We start from the raw sequence: 15477 nt of genomic DNA, 5'->3' as shown, positions 1-15477 counted from the left end.
GAAAATTACTAGATTTTAAAATTTAATTTAGTACTTAGAGATGAATAGAAATGATTATCAGTAGCTGTAGCTCTCCCTTTACTGTCTTTGTTTGTTTTAGCATTTCAGTAATGTCAAATCAGCAAACAGGACAGTATTGTATTTAGTTTTTTGGGGGGATTTACATATTTTTTGCATCAGTGTGATAAAGTATGTTGATTTTTCAGGTGCCTTTTTTACCGCATTGGCCAAAAGCAGAAACTTTCATCTGGTAATTTTATCTATAAACTGTTTCCCAATCAAATTTCCTGTATATAATAATATACAGTATATTGATATCACAAAATGACATACTGAGAAAGTATAGAATCAATACATGAGAACTGATTATAGTACTGTATGCCTCTTAATATAAAAAAAAACAACTAATAGGACAGTCTGTCTTATTTATTAATTTGTTTATTTTTATGGGACACTGCACATTAACAAATATTGTTGTAGTTGTGTCAGAGTTAGCCAGAAGGCTTATTTCAATATCAGATGTTACAGTCGCCCTAAAAAAGAATCTAAAAATAAAATTTAAACAGGTGTTTGAATAGTTTAAAGCTGCTGTTAGTAACGTTAATAAAAAATAAATAAAATAATAATAATATGTTTTGTCATATTTGCTAAAACTGTCTCTAGGTAGGACAGGTAATCTATAAAAAAAATCATACTCCTCTGCCTACTCTATTACCTTGTAGTGTTTCTAATGGCATTACTGCATGTGAACGAACACAGCCAATCAGAGCCGAGGAGTCTCTAACACAGCTGTCAATCATGTCGATCACTGCTCGTGAACTGAGATCAAACTGTCAAATATGAATCAAGATGAACAAGTAACTGCATAGCCTGTTTCTTGTTTCATGTGTTCTCAGAAACACATTTTAGTTCACTGTTTAGCTGTAAAATGAGAGTTTGTCCAACTGGTGAGCGTTGCTTAGTTTCAGTTGGATTGTTTTCAACATGGCAACCTGACCAAACTCTCATTTTACAGCTAAACAGTACACATCTGAGGTGAGAAATAGGCAATGCAGTAACAGAATCTTGATTCATGTTTGATCAGCGTTGACTTGTTTGACAGTTTGACCACAGTTTACAGTTTAGCTGCAATTGACATGATTGGCAGCTGATTTAGAGACTTCTTGGCTCTAATTGGTTGTTTTTGGTGTACTCCGGTGTATTCTAGCAGATGCCATTAGAAACATTTGGAAAAGGAGGAGGGACATGATATTTAGCGCAAATTATCCGTTTCATGCAGTTATTTCTGGATAAAGCGACAGTTTCAGTAAATGTGACACAAAATAATTTTCATAAAAATTACCAACTTAAAAAAGAATATTAATGTTTGTAAAGATTTCATACAGGACAGCGTTATACTGCATTGTTAGGTACTAATTAAAACGTGCAACATCCAAACAGTAAAATGGAGCTGTTATAAACCAAACTAAACAGGATTAGGTTTGTATCTCACATCATTATAATTGTATCCTCACAATGGGAATGATGCCAGCCATTATCTCGTATTGATTCAAAGAGGAAACTTTCCCCACAAGCTTTTTAGCGAATGCTTTTGAGCCTGAGAACAGAAGCAGCACTCTACACACACACACACACACACATCCATATGTCCGTGACTCTCTTCTCTGCCTGCAGGCTCCGTTACTTAAAGCCTCTGTATTCCTTCTATAGTTTTCAAGGACATAATGCAAGTTGTTGACGTCGCTCGGCACAGAGGGAGATGTTCCAGTGCATTCAGTGTCCTTCTGTTTATCCACTTTACATTAAGATGTCGTGAAAAGCTCCATGATGTAAACATTTCTGTATCACCTCTCTCTGAAAAGAGTGGGTCAACACCGAAATGTGCGTGTTTGAAAAGTTGGCTGTAGGATTGTGGGTATCTGCTTTCAGCCTAGTTTTCCATTTACTGTAATTCTTTCTTATGAATAGAGTATCTCTTCCTCTCTCTGTAGTGCTACAGTAGCTATTGATAGAACAACACGTACTTCTATATAGCAGCCAACTCTGTAGATTCATCTTACTGTAGAAGTCTGTTTTTCTAATAGAATCTTCTCTCTCTTTCTCTTCACCCTTCCCAATCCCATCCTTGTTGCACGGATCTTTTTCTCCCTCCCTCCTCTTCATTTTAACTCATTAACCTTATTTTCTCCCGTTCGTTGCTTCCTGCATCCTGTTTGACTCCACTGTCTGATCCGCCACGCTTCTCCTCATGTTTTAATTTTGGTCATTTTAATTTGTGTGCCTGCATGCGGGTGTCCTGCCTGACGTGCAGACCCCATAGACCCCGATGTTGACCTGTACGAACTCTTCCATGCTCCATACACCCCAGTACCAGACCCCTCTCCCATGATGCCGCCTGTGGGCGTTCAGGCCTCTGTGCTGAGCCACGACACCATCAAGGTGACCTGGGCCGACAACTCGCTGCCTAAGAACCAGAAGATCACAGACAACCGCTTCTACACAGTGCGCTGGAAGACCAACATCCCTGCCAACACTAAAGTCAAGGTAAGAGATTCTAGTTCCGGGTTTTATTGCGTTTATTTAATTCAGCATGCAGATCTTTTAAAAGTATTGGATTCTTACTGTTGTAATCGACGAGGATTTCTCCCAGAAAAGAAGCTCCACTTTAATTTTTGAGCTCCCTCTCCTCTTTCTGGTCTAGCTCAGCACTTTTACGCCTCCATAACTAGCTTACAACTTTGTGTAATTCACTAAAGTACAACTCAAATCATTTCAGTCAGATCAAACTTTGGTGATACGCCTTCATTTAATACAGTACGATTTCTGTGTATTTCAGTGCTGTGGGACTTTGTGCTTCCCTTCATGCCTACACTTACCAGAGAGTTGTATTGATGTGCTGAAAATAAAAAGTAATGTCACACAATGATATATAATAAAGTATTCCCACAGCAGCTCCCGAGCACAGTGCTAGCATAATGCTGGTGTTTGTAACTGAGCAATAATCTACCTGTGGATATTCTCATTCATCCAGGTCATAGTTATCTCAAGGCAATTGAATCAAACACAACTGGACTTGGTTTTGTCTTAGAAGACGTTTCACCTCTTATCCAAGAGGCTTCATCAGTTCATGCTTGTCTGACTAGGCTGAAACTAGTCTGACAAACTGGTGTGGAAGCACCCTGGTATTTAACCTCTGGGGAGGTCTTCACAAGGCCAATGATGTCACTGGTTCGTTAGTGCTCCAATGGTGTGTCAACGACAGTCGTTGAAACTCCTGCTGCAACGGTTGTCACTGGAGTCGTTAGAGTCACATGAGGCCATTTGTGAACGACCGTTGTTTTTAGAGGTTAAGTTGTTAAGCCTCCTGGGCAAGGATGAAAGGACAGCATTATAGGTGGGGGATAGGTGGTGTCGCAGACCTCCTCCTCTATTGAGAGATGGCTTTTCCAATTTCACATAGATGGCTTCTTTTACACCTCTTTCAAACCATCGGACAAAGAAGCCATCTATGTGAAATTGGAAAAGCCATGTCTCAATAGAGGAGGAGGTCTGCGACACCACCTATCCCCCACCTATAATGCTGTCCTTTCATCCTTGCCCAGGAGGCTTAACAACTTAAACTCTAAAAACAACGGTCGTTCACAAATGGCCTCACGTGACTCTAACGACTCCAGTGACAACCGTTGCAGCAGGAGTTTCAACGACTGTCGTTGACACACCATTGGAGCACTAACGAACCAGTGACATCACTGGCCTTGTGAAGACCTCCCCAGAGGTTAAATACCTGGGTGCTTCCATACCAGTTTGTCAGACTAGTTTCAGCCTAGTCAGACAAGCATGAACTGATGAAGCCTCTTGGATAAGAGGTGAAACGTCTTCTAAGACAAAACCAAGTCCAGTTGCGTTTGATTCAGTTGCCTTGAGATGAGCAATAATCTGTTTTCATCCAAGTTTTGAAGCTCTATAAAGAGAAGTAGTCACACTGTTTTTAACTGAGAAATTCAGCCTCAGAATTTAGTCTCACAGTGTCAGACTTCCTCTCAACCAGAGATGAAAAGGTATGAAGATACCATATCACGATTATAGTGACCAGAGTTGTCAGGGTTATCAGTAAAATCATGGTTCTGTTAAAATGTGCAGTGGTGCAGTGGTTAGCATTGTCACCTCACAGCAGGAGGGTTCCTGGTTTGAACCCAGGGTGTGGGAGCCCTTCTGTGTGGAGTTTGCATGTTCTCCCTGTGTCAGCGTGGGTTTTCTTCAGGTACTCCGGCTTCCTCCCACAGTCCAAAGACATGCAGGTTAATTGGTGACTCTAAATTGTCCGTAGGTGTGAATGTGAGTGTGAATGGTTGTCTGTCTCTATGTGTCAGCCCTGTGATAGTCTGGTGACCTGTCCAGGGTGTACCCTGCCTCTTGCCCAATGTCAGCTGGGATAGTAGTACAGTTGATTTTGAGGATGTAGATTGAGTAAAATCCTCTTTGCTTTCCTGATAAAGGTTGTCAGATGGTTCAGCTCCGGGGCGATCTCTAACTGTAGTGGTTATATTAACTCACCATGGTGTATTATATTAAAGCTTCTTCTTGATGGCTGTACAGTAGCAGGCCTGCAGCTAAGGATTAACTTCATTATCTGTTGAAGTTATAATCCTTAATTTTCCATCCTGTTTGATTTGGCAGCCTCCACAGTAACAGTGGTGACGGCACTTATGATTAATACCACAGCAAGAAGAGCGTTTTGGTAGCCAAATGGTTACAGAGTGTTGCATGTCATACCTCTCCTCTTGTTCTCTGTCTACCCCTGCCAAAAAAAATAAATCTTAAAAGAAAACAGATAAATAAAGCAGAACAGCAACTAGTGTATCTGGTTACAGCGCAGCCAAACAAACTCATGTTGTCTTCGTAAAGATGTGAGTCAATAATTGACCCTTTTCTGTAACGGCTTGAGCAAACACAATCTGATTTTCAATGCTGCGTACTCTTGGAGTAGTTTTCTACACAACAACAGGGCACATTAAAGTTGCAGTTCCATTATATCCTGCAATATATAAAACTGATTCAATATCAAAAAGTGACAGTTGTCTTATTTGTTTTTAATGAACCATTGTGGTGACAAACACATTGCGCTTTCTGTGGCTGCTTCACAATGAAAGCCAACCCATGTTATGCCAGTTGAGCGCTACAGTAGCAGCAGCAGCTGTAAATGTTGGGTTTGCATTAGCGGTCATTTAAAGGGGGGAAACATCCTAATAAAGATTTCCAATATTTTAATTCCATGGAAAAGAGATAGGAAAGTACAGCTAGTATTTGTGAACATGAGCTCCCCTCTCCCAAAGCCAGAAACCAGGGAAGTTAGTGTCAAACTTGTGATGTCGTCAAGCGTAAAGTCTGGAGCTTGTCCATAGAAAATGAATGGGAGCCCGTTTTTGTGGACCCACAGAATGTTTGGTTTCTTTTTAATACAAAATGAGCTTTATTCTGTTGTAGTGTTCTCAGGTCTGAAGCAGAAAATGTACCCATATACTCAGAACATTCCCCTGGGTGCTCTCAGCATCATCTAGGACAGAGGTTCCCAACTGAACCAGCCACAGGGTCCAGATTTCTCCTCAGTCATTAGTTTAAGGTCCACACAGTTAAATCTGTTCAGTGTTGTCCTTGTGTTTGGCCATGTCTTCGAGCTAGTTTGCTGTCTCTGTTAAGAAGCCGTCCTGTCACTCACTCTACAGCAGGAAACAGCACTTCAAAATAAAAGCTCTCCGCTGGAAATTCACCATACTTAAAAATAAAGAATGTTTTTTTACCAACTTGATGCGTTTGCAAGTCACTTGTGGTCCATTCAGAATGGAACCGCAACCCACCAGTTGGGAACCCCTGATCTAGAACATCTTTCCCAAATCATTGGCAGCTCCAGACTTTATATTTGATGACATCACAAATTTGAGTTCAAACACTCTAGTGTTTGGATTTGGGAGAGAGTTGTTCAGCTATATTTTGGACTGTCTTTGACCATAGGAATAACATATATGAACTTTGAAAATGGGTGTAGTTCCCCTGAGAGTGAACAGTTAACACCGGGGCTGATATCAAGAACACTAAGGCTGGATTACATGATTTTCCCGTGGACCCCTCATTTCATAGGCATAGACAGGCAATCCGTGGAAACCTTAAGGAATATAACTTTAATATTGCTATGATATTTTTCATTAATCTGTATATTGTTTAGTAAATACAAATCAAAATGTCCTCAGATTGCTTGTTTTGTCCAAACAACAGTTCAAAATATTAAGATCAAATTATCTTCTATTTGAGGAGTTGAAATGTTCAAGTGCAGCACTAAAATATTACATTTATTTGCTGGATTCAGTGTTATACAGATGCAGATCTAGTGTGTGTGTGAAGTCATGTGAGTGTAACATAGGCGATTAAATAGAGTTAAAATATTTGTAGTGAGCCACAGTGGACTGAGTCTGAAACAAAGTGATTGAGATTCAGCCTCTGATTCTTGACCTGAAGCTCAATTATGATGATTACTTATCTCTGAGTGCTGGATTAGAGTGTGTGTTTGTTGTGTGTGTGTGTTTTCATGGCTGCATGCATGTATGCAAACCTGCGGCCGGGCAGAGCTCTGATAAAGGCCTACGTTTACTGATAAATTATTCAACAAAGACAAGACAAACTGAGCAGTAGAAAGAGTGTAGATCTGACTGTGCATTCTCCATACAGCCGACTGAAAACGCACACACACACACTCTCAGCAGTCAAGTCTCGCCGCTTGATGCTCAAATTGGTTTGATTCTCTCACTGTGACAGTAATTAAAGAGTTCCACAGGCTCATTATGTTTCTGTCCCATTAACCAAACTCAATATATTAACAAGTGTATTATGTCTTTTCTGCATTTTTTTCTTTCTTCATTCTGAAAACTGCTTCATGTACATCCTGTCTATGTGCGAGTATATCTGGAGACCAGTCTAAGCAGCGGTGATGCCTTCACCTTAATGCTGCTGTTCATCATGTCCTCTCCACTCTTAGAGCGAATCTAGCTAGACAAGCTTGTACATTATTGAAGAGACGACTGCTCTCAAACTGGCAGCGTGTTCCTTAAGAACAGAGTGTTTTCTTTTCCTGTCCCACTGCCCTCCGTTTGACAGCCCCCACCGGAGAACTGCACTTTTGTCATAGCACGCAATGTTATAGATAGGGTTGTTAAAGAGCGGCGAGCCTGACTCGACCCGGAGTCAACTCAGGCCAGCAAATACCAAGACACTGGTTATATAACTCAAGATTTTTTAATTTGCAATACGCCCCTTTGGTTTTCCATTTGGTGCGACTGTCCCTGCTGCATTTGGTTTTACAGCTTTTCATAATGGCACATTTGTCTTGAGGTAGTGCTACAATTCACAGAAAACATGACAGAGCATCACAAAGTGTAAAAGCTTCTGGTTCCACTCAGTGGTCAGTGTGTAATGTGTCCTAACGGCTGCACAACATTCACAGTAGTGACTGTGGTTACAGTCAGTCTGTTAGATTATTTAGGTAAAAATGAATTCCAGGTGTTTTGATGATGGATTTTTCTTTGCCTTATCTGATAGTTAACGGAATATGTTTAAGTTTTGGAGTATTAGCCAGGGAAAACAAGACATTGGAAGATTTGTGAAGGGTGTTTCTCACAATTCACATTTTATCAATTGAAATATGAATCAGTTAAACAAGAAGATAATCAGCAGTTTAATGAATCAACCCGTTTTTACTCCTAACTTGTCAAATACCGACACTTTGTCAGTTCCTATTGGCGTCAGATACTGACCAGTGAGGCATCCTTTAGCATAAGAAACACACCCAGTCGTGTCATTATTTGACACTCTGACCGCAACTGTAGTTGAAAGAGAAACAAAGTTTGTATAGGGCGGGTGGGTCAAACAAACACAGGACTTTCATCCAGGATACAGCTGTTTGTGTCCCATGTGAAACCAAAAATCAACATAGACCTATTCTAAGAACGTAGTGTAGTCATCTAATGAAGTACTTTTGTTATGTAAACTTAATGAAGTTAACGTAAAAAAAAGTGAACCTATGTTGAAGGTTCATTCTGAAGCAAGACTGTGTGTATACGAGCAGAAAAGTGACATTTCCTGTGAACATGAAAGTTTAATTTGAAAGGCACTATGCGTGTAATGAGTGGAAATTGACATGTCGTCCCTGGCCATTCAAAACAAATACTAGATGGGTACCGAGCAGTGGTGGATCCTCTTATAGGCAACATAGGTGGACGCCTCTGGGTGGTGCCAAAATTGCATTAGCTGTTGTTCTTTGTTTGTAAGAAATACAATAAAAAATATATATATATATTTTAATGTTTTTGGGGGGCGGAGGGTGCCAGGGGAGGCTTCCCTAGGGCACCAAATGCTAGGTCTGACACTTGTACCTGGGGTGTCATAGTTTAACATTCAAGGCCACTGTCTAGCAGCCACAATACATAGGGCACAGACGTAACATGTCATGAAGGTGGGACAGAGCAGTGTCCTTTACTGGCCACACAGACTCCATTTCTGTAGCGTGTGGTTGCTGTCACTGCACAGTGTGCATAATGAGTTATAGCCAAGTGATAATGCAGTTTGTTGTGGAGGGTTTGGAAGCCAAAGCTGTATTAACTGATACAGAATTAATTTACAGGATGCAACCATTTGATTGATTCATTTTAATGTAAATGTAAATAAACCCACAAGGTTGCTCTGCTGCGTCACATTACCTCTGGTGCCATGAGGTATTCATTTGAATCCTTTTTTATTTTTTACACGGTTGTATAAAGTGTTTATCTGTTGTTGGGCAGCAGAGCTTCGCACAGAGAAGGAAAATAGACCAGTCTTGCAAAAAGATAGAAGAGCTATGCGGTGTGTTCAAAGGCAAGCTCGGATTCCCTGGTCAGTGTAGCAGCTTCAGTTGATTATAATGGTTGCGATTTGCTGCAGCAGACCTAATGCGGCACATCTTTGTCCCATGTATTTCGGCTACAAGTGTCGGTATTTGACAATTTGGGAGAGAGAGTGTTTTGAATTGAGAGTAAAAAATAAATGTTAAAAATGATAAAAATGAGTTTATTCTCATGGCTGACAAAATACGTTTGACTCCCTGGAGACTTCATCAGTATTGACTAAATGTAATCTGCCATTAAACAAATTGAATGCCTATTTATTGTGTTTGCCTGTCCTTTCCCCAGATGGCCAACACCACCAGCCTGAACCACATGGTGACGGGTCTGAAGCCCAACACGCTGTACGAGTTCTCCGTCATGGTGACCAAAGGCCGCCGCACCAGCACATGGAGCATGACTGCACAGGGCACCACCTTTGAGACCAGTAGGAGCAAACACACACACACACACACACACACACACACACATTATTGTGCAAAAACACACAAAATGTACATAATCACAGAGACATAAACCAACAGCATGTCCAGTGTAACGAGCCCCTGGCTGGCCGGGAGTAATGTTTCACGTTTTTGCAGCCCAAACAGAGGGAGAGGACTCGTCTGTGGAAAATCAAGCTGTCACTGCTCAGTATAATATAACCGAATTAATAACAAAGGTATTTTTAAATAGATCTCACACTAACTCTCAGTGAAGTTGAAGAAACTTGCAGCAAATTTTAGTAATCGCGGGATATAATTTTAGCAGCGCTCGGTTCTCTGAGAGTCAGTCAGACTAACCCTGCTTCAACGCAAAAAGTGCAACTGGACAAATCACGAAGAAATAATAATTATTATAATGATAATCATAATAATAATGCGCTCCTGTATTAAAACAAATGTTGACATGTTTCTCTTGATTTGCAGAGCCCTGGCCAGGTGTATGAGCCTGAGGAGCAAACCGAGACCTGACTCTTTTATGGGTTCAATCTTATAGAATGAAACACATTTTGTTTGGTTCATTAATCTTTTCCTGATTCATTATTTCATTTCTGTTAAACTTCATGTTGCCTTTTGCTTGGCACAATATTTGAGGGATGGCAGTGAATGATTACTGTCTCCCCTGAGTCCGCTGGATCCAAATTGCATAAATTGTCTGTATCAGTGTTAAAAATTACTCTTAGTGCTGTCTTCATAGTCCTTTTAAATCCATCGGCCATTCTGTGTTGAAAATACAATCCCCTGAGTATTTGTATAAGTCCTTCAGTGCTGCGTACCTAATACTGCAGATACTAAAGTGTCAGAGCTAATACTTCATCGTGAGTAGGAACTGCTGAGCTTTAAGTTGCTTGACAATAAACTGGACATTAAAAACAAAAACTAATTTTCTTTGAAACGGCGCCTTATTGGATTGAGATTTATTGGACGTTAAAAAAGGAGTGGAACTTTTTGTTGTTTCTATTAAGAGGTGAGGGAAACAGCCAGTTTTCTTCTCTGCCCAGCCGGGGGTTTGTTTCACTAGTGTGCCAGTAGGTTTTATCTACAAGGTCATAAACACACACAAGGATGTGCAGACAAGTCACAAACTTTAGGTCATCACTTCTGAGGGCACCAACAAGATATACACAACACATAGAAACATAAAATGCACATGCAGTATCCAAACATATGTGCTAAGTTATACACTACACATATGCAAAGAAGACACATACACAGTTAACTAACATCTAGTGAGTGCATCATGTCGTTGAATTTAGACCTCAACTTATTAACAACACAGTAAATGTCCTGTCTTAATCCCCCCACAGTTCCCAGCTCCTCCCCGAAAGACGTGACGGTGGTGAGCAAAGAGAACAAACCTCGCACCATAATTGTCAACTGGCAGCCTCCTTCTGAGGCAAACGGAAAGATCACAGGTGAGTATCAAAAGCCCCGATTCCACAGGGCAGTTCAGTTCGGTTCGGTACAGTTTTCCGTTTCCACTGTGAAAAGTTGTGGATGGTACCAATGGAACCGTTCTGTACCGTCCCCATTTTTGGTCCCCCCTCTGTTGGGGTACCTAGCACACAGATCTGGTACTAAAAGGTGGAGCTGAGTGTGAGAAAAATAACTTCATTCACTGGGCCGACTTCCAGCAACTTTTAAGGTGGAACATTAACTTGTAATGTTACTCAGTGTATGAGCTGACGACGTGAATCCATCAGCACACCTTAAATTTCTATTTTGCTCTAAAAATGGTGGTGTGCAGCCTCATTCTGTGGACGATAAACAAGGTGCAGACTGATAAAAGAGGAAATACAGTGAGTGCTGGATGGAGCAGTGAGTGACAGCAGCCCCCCCCACATGTAAGGGTACTGTTTGTGGTGGAAACGCTAGGGTCTAGGTACCATATCTGAAGGGTTACTTTTGTTCCAAAGTAGGGCTGCAACGATTGGTCGACTAATCGATGACTAATCGACTATCAAAATATTCGGTGACTATTTAAGTAGTTGACTAATCGGTTTGAGTCCTTTTTCATAGAGAAGTACTATAAAAGTACCCCAAAACACTCTTGTTGTAGCTTCTTACGTTCAGATATTGGCAGCTTTACACACTCTCCCATGACGGTGAACTAAAAACCCTTTGGCGTGAGTATGAAACAAGACATTAGATGACATCATTTTGGGGTTTGGGAGAGACAGACCGACATTTTTCAACATTTTAACACATTTTTCGATGATTCGACTAATTGAAGAAATAATTGACAGATTATTCAACAGTGAAAATAATCATTAGTTGCAGCCCTATTCCAAAGGTACCATACTGAAAGTGTTTGGTAGAAACGGGGCTAAAGTCTATATTGTATGTTACATATTTTGTGGTCTGACAAATAAATCAATAGCATTTAATCTATATATGCTACTATATGTCCATCTCTAACTATAATAAAAAATCTGGTGTTACGCCACTGAAAAAGACTTCTGAATGGTTGTCTTTCACTCCACTGAAAGTTGACTAATTAAATGACATTAAGGTGGAGAATCGATCCACACAAAATGATTACGCACATAAAATGTCCAAAGAAAATGTATTTTCCTTTTACTTTTCAGCCTTTTTATCCAGTAATGATCAGAGAAGAACATCCATCCCGGTCTGATTACTGCACTGCAGGCTGAAATGCTTTTACTAAAAGGAGATGCAATGCAGTGTATTATATAAATCCAATAAAGACTGCAATACATGATTATGATTGTGCAGTTTGACTCGGAAGAATTAAGCAAAGTAGCACAAAAACATTGAAGTTGATCAGCATTAAAGCCACTTCATCTTAATGGATCTGTCCCTCTCTTTTTAACCTTCCTCTTGTAGGCTATATCATCTACTACAGCACAGATGTAAACGCAGAGGTCCACGACTGGGTCATTGAGCCAGTGGTGGGCAACCGGCTCACCCACCAGATCCAGGAGCTGACGCTGGACACCACCTACTACTTCAAGATCCAGGCCCGAAACTCAAAGGGCATGGGCCCCATGTCTGAGGCTGTGCACTTCCGCACTCCGAAGAGTAAGTTTGGAAAACAAGATGAGATGGGAACAAGATAAGGTCCAGCGGTACAATGAAATTGCATCCATCCTTTTGTCAGTTAATCCCACCTAGCACTTAAAGAGCCGTATATTTTTTTTCTTCAGGAGTTGGTGAAGCTATAGAAGAGCTAAAAGGCGAGATAATGAATATTGGATTTACATTAGTCAGGTCGCCAGAAGCACAACTCCAAATGAATGCTAATTTTGCAAGTGTTTGCTGAAACATCGCACATGCCATAACAGCTCCATTAGTGGGGAGTCAGACCGAAAACTTTAAGGCAAGGAAGGGCGCTGCTTTTTTGTGAAGGCATATTGTTTAAGGAGTCAGTGAGATGACTGAAATGCGGCTTTTCAGACACCAAAACACTGCACCAAGATGTGTAATACTCATAGATTTTTCCCAAGCCTTATAGGTTGAAGATGACCGAATTAATAAATCATTCATTTTGTGTAGCTGCTTAAACGGGTTAGGGGGGCTGCAGCCTATCACAGCTGACATTGGGTGAGAGGCGGGGTACACAGACAACCATTCACACTCACATTCACACCTACGGGCAATTTAGAGTCACCAATTAACAGGCAGCATGGTGGTGCAGTGCTTAGCACTGTCGCCTCACAGCGAGGGTGGGGGATTCGAACCCTGGGGTGGGGTAGCACCTCAGTGTGGAGCTTGCATGTTCTCCCCGTGTCAGTGTGGGTCTTCTCTGGGTACGGCTTCCTCCCACAGTCCAAAGACATGCAGGTTAATTTGTTCAATACTGCAAAGTCTCTCAGTTAGGCGGTGCTGCATACACCTTGTTTTGTTTTTATCTGAATATTTTTTACAGGGCTGCATCCCTTTTAGGGGAATGTTTTGCTCATGTGGTGTTTAGCAAAGCACTTAAAATCAATGTGTTTTATTGTGTTATTCGTAGGACGTTTTATTTAGATGCTTTGCTCCTAATATCAGCTTGGCTGTGTCTGTAGTACACTCTTACTGTTTGGTTTTCTCACTATATTTCTCATTCTTCTACGTTTGCCTCTTTCCTCCTCACAACCCCCACCTCTCACTTTAATTCTGTCTCCCTCGCTGCTCTTTTCAGCTAACCTGTTTTTTACTTTTTATTGTCTCTCCCTCTCCCTGCTCTCCTTTGGCCTGTTAAGCTGAGTCCTCTGACAAAATGGCTAATGACCAAGGTAAACTTCCCCTCCACACTTTATCTTTCACTGCTGACTCTGCACCTCGTGTCTCTTTTCTTCAAGATTAGCATCTTCCAGGCTGATGGAAACTTGGGCTGCATGACCAGCAAAATCTATTAATGCTTGTAGAAATGTTAAAGCGATAATGTATGTGAAGAACATTAGACAGAAGCATAAATGTGACAGTAAAAGAGGCCATGAACACACTTAAAGAGTAAAACATACTTTTTCCGTTTTGAATCAGCCTCAAATCTTCCACCGAAACCGGGGCCTCCAGGCAACCAGCATCCACAGGACCCGGGAACTGCAGTTGGTAAGATTTTCCTCTCACCTGCTGTCTTTAAATCAGCTGTGTCACACAATCAGGGAGACACTACAGCGGCTAAAATCATGATCTGCTTGTGGTCAGGAAGTTGATCATTTTAAGGATGACAACTTATCTGTCTTCTCTGACAGTGCATTTTAAAATCTGCTATTTTAAATGTGAGTACATTTTTTTGCTGTTGTGAGATGTGGTATGTTCCCCAGTGTGTTTTAAAGGTCCAGATCCAGTGCAAGATTTAGGGTTTTTTATTGCCATCTAGTGGTGAGGATTGCAGATTGCAACCAGCTGAAACTTCTCCTGATTAGAATTCCCTCAGTGTTCATTGTTCAGGAGGTTTTTATTGGGACCCGAATTATCCTCAGAGGTCTCTTCTTCACCAAAACAAACGGACCCGGTGATTTAAACCAGTAATAATGCTGAATAAAACAGTTTCACATTTACAAAAATCAGTGTTTTCCGATGCTCTTGTCACAGATGGGCCGCAAATGATGGTGGCAACGCAAAAACGTAAATGTCCCCTATCTAGAGCCAGTGTTTGGTTTGTCCGCTCTGGGCTACAGTAGAAACATGGCGGTGCAGCATTGCGATCTGCTGATATATCCCCCTAAATCCTGCTCGCTGGATTTGTTAAAGAGGTATTTATGTATGTATCCAGTCTCATCCAGTCTTTCTCCTCTCGAGGTAAATCAGGGGTGGGAGGCAACAGCGAAGGTCACATCCTGGTCATTGTCATCATCATCTCAGTGGGAGCGTTCACCATCATTGTGGTGGTGGTCGGGGCCTTCCTGTGCACACGGCGAACCACGTCCCACCAGAAAAAGTAAGAAACTCAGGCACTCTTTGAACTTTTGTGGACTCTTTTTGTTTCTCAGTTCTCCATTTAATTTCGAAAATGCATCTTCTGACTCTGTTTACTAATCTACAGCTCAGCTTCCTCCTGTGTCCCATCTTGCTTGTGTATCTCTCTGCAAATGGGGTCAGTGTTTCACCATCACTTCTGCGTTCTCTCCTGCAGAAAGCGGGCTGCCTCTAAGTCCTCAAATGGCTCCCACAAATACAAGGGAAACTCCAAAGACCTGAAGCCACCGGATCTTTGGATTCACCACGAGAGGCTGGAGCTGAAACCTATGGACAAGTCGCCAGATCCTAACCCAGTCATGACCGAAACACCCATCCCCCGCACCTCGCAGGACATCACGCCTGCTGATAGCGGCCTGGATAGCAACCCCCACCTGCAGCAGCGGCGCAACTCCTACCGTGGTCAGTCTTGCCCGAGGGTGGGAGAAGACTTAAAATTTGATGTTATGGCAAAGAGATCAAAGTGAAATGTCACACTTGCTGCCTGAGCCTACATGCATAATAATAATACTGAGCAAACTTCTCGAGTTTGGCCGGCAGACAGGAAAGTACAAGTTTTGGGAGCTTGACTGAGAAAACAGTTGGTTTATTTCGACAGGAAATGTGTTTATACCCTCAAGTTGACTTCCAGGGGGATCGCTGCGGGA

General features: G+C 41.5%; 1 protein-coding gene across 17 annotated transcripts in view; it reads left to right on the top strand.

The window, feature by feature from the left end:
• neo1a (neogenin 1a) overlaps positions 1 to 15477 on the top strand; it is a 251441-nt gene that overhangs the window by 231000 nt on the left and 4964 nt on the right. For 8 of the 17 annotated variants that reach the window (XM_033621614.2, XM_033621595.2, XM_033621523.2 and 5 more), the window contains exons 17-24: positions 2312 to 2544; positions 9213 to 9351; positions 10714 to 10821; positions 12254 to 12448; positions 13612 to 13644; positions 13892 to 13960; positions 14654 to 14792; positions 14988 to 15232. In XM_033621614.2, coding sequence (XP_033477505.2) covers positions 2312 to 2544; positions 9213 to 9351; positions 10714 to 10821; positions 12254 to 12448; positions 13612 to 13644; positions 13892 to 13960; positions 14654 to 14792; positions 14988 to 15232 — 1161 coding nt within the window. The remainder of the gene's footprint in view (positions 1 to 2311; positions 2545 to 9212; positions 9352 to 10713; positions 10822 to 12253; positions 12449 to 13611; positions 13645 to 13891; positions 13961 to 14653; positions 14793 to 14987; positions 15233 to 15477) is intronic. The other 9 variants (XM_033621559.2, XM_078173968.1, XM_033621624.2 and 6 more) reach the window with 4 other exon arrangements.

The sequence above is a fragment of the Epinephelus lanceolatus genome, chromosome 2, assembly GCF_041903045.1.
Source record: "Epinephelus lanceolatus isolate andai-2023 chromosome 2, ASM4190304v1, whole genome shotgun sequence".
Lineage (NCBI taxonomy): Eukaryota > Metazoa > Chordata > Actinopteri > Perciformes > Serranidae > Epinephelus > Epinephelus lanceolatus.
Note: the sequence above shows the minus strand (reverse complement) of the source record. Positions and strands in the feature narration are given on the sequence as shown.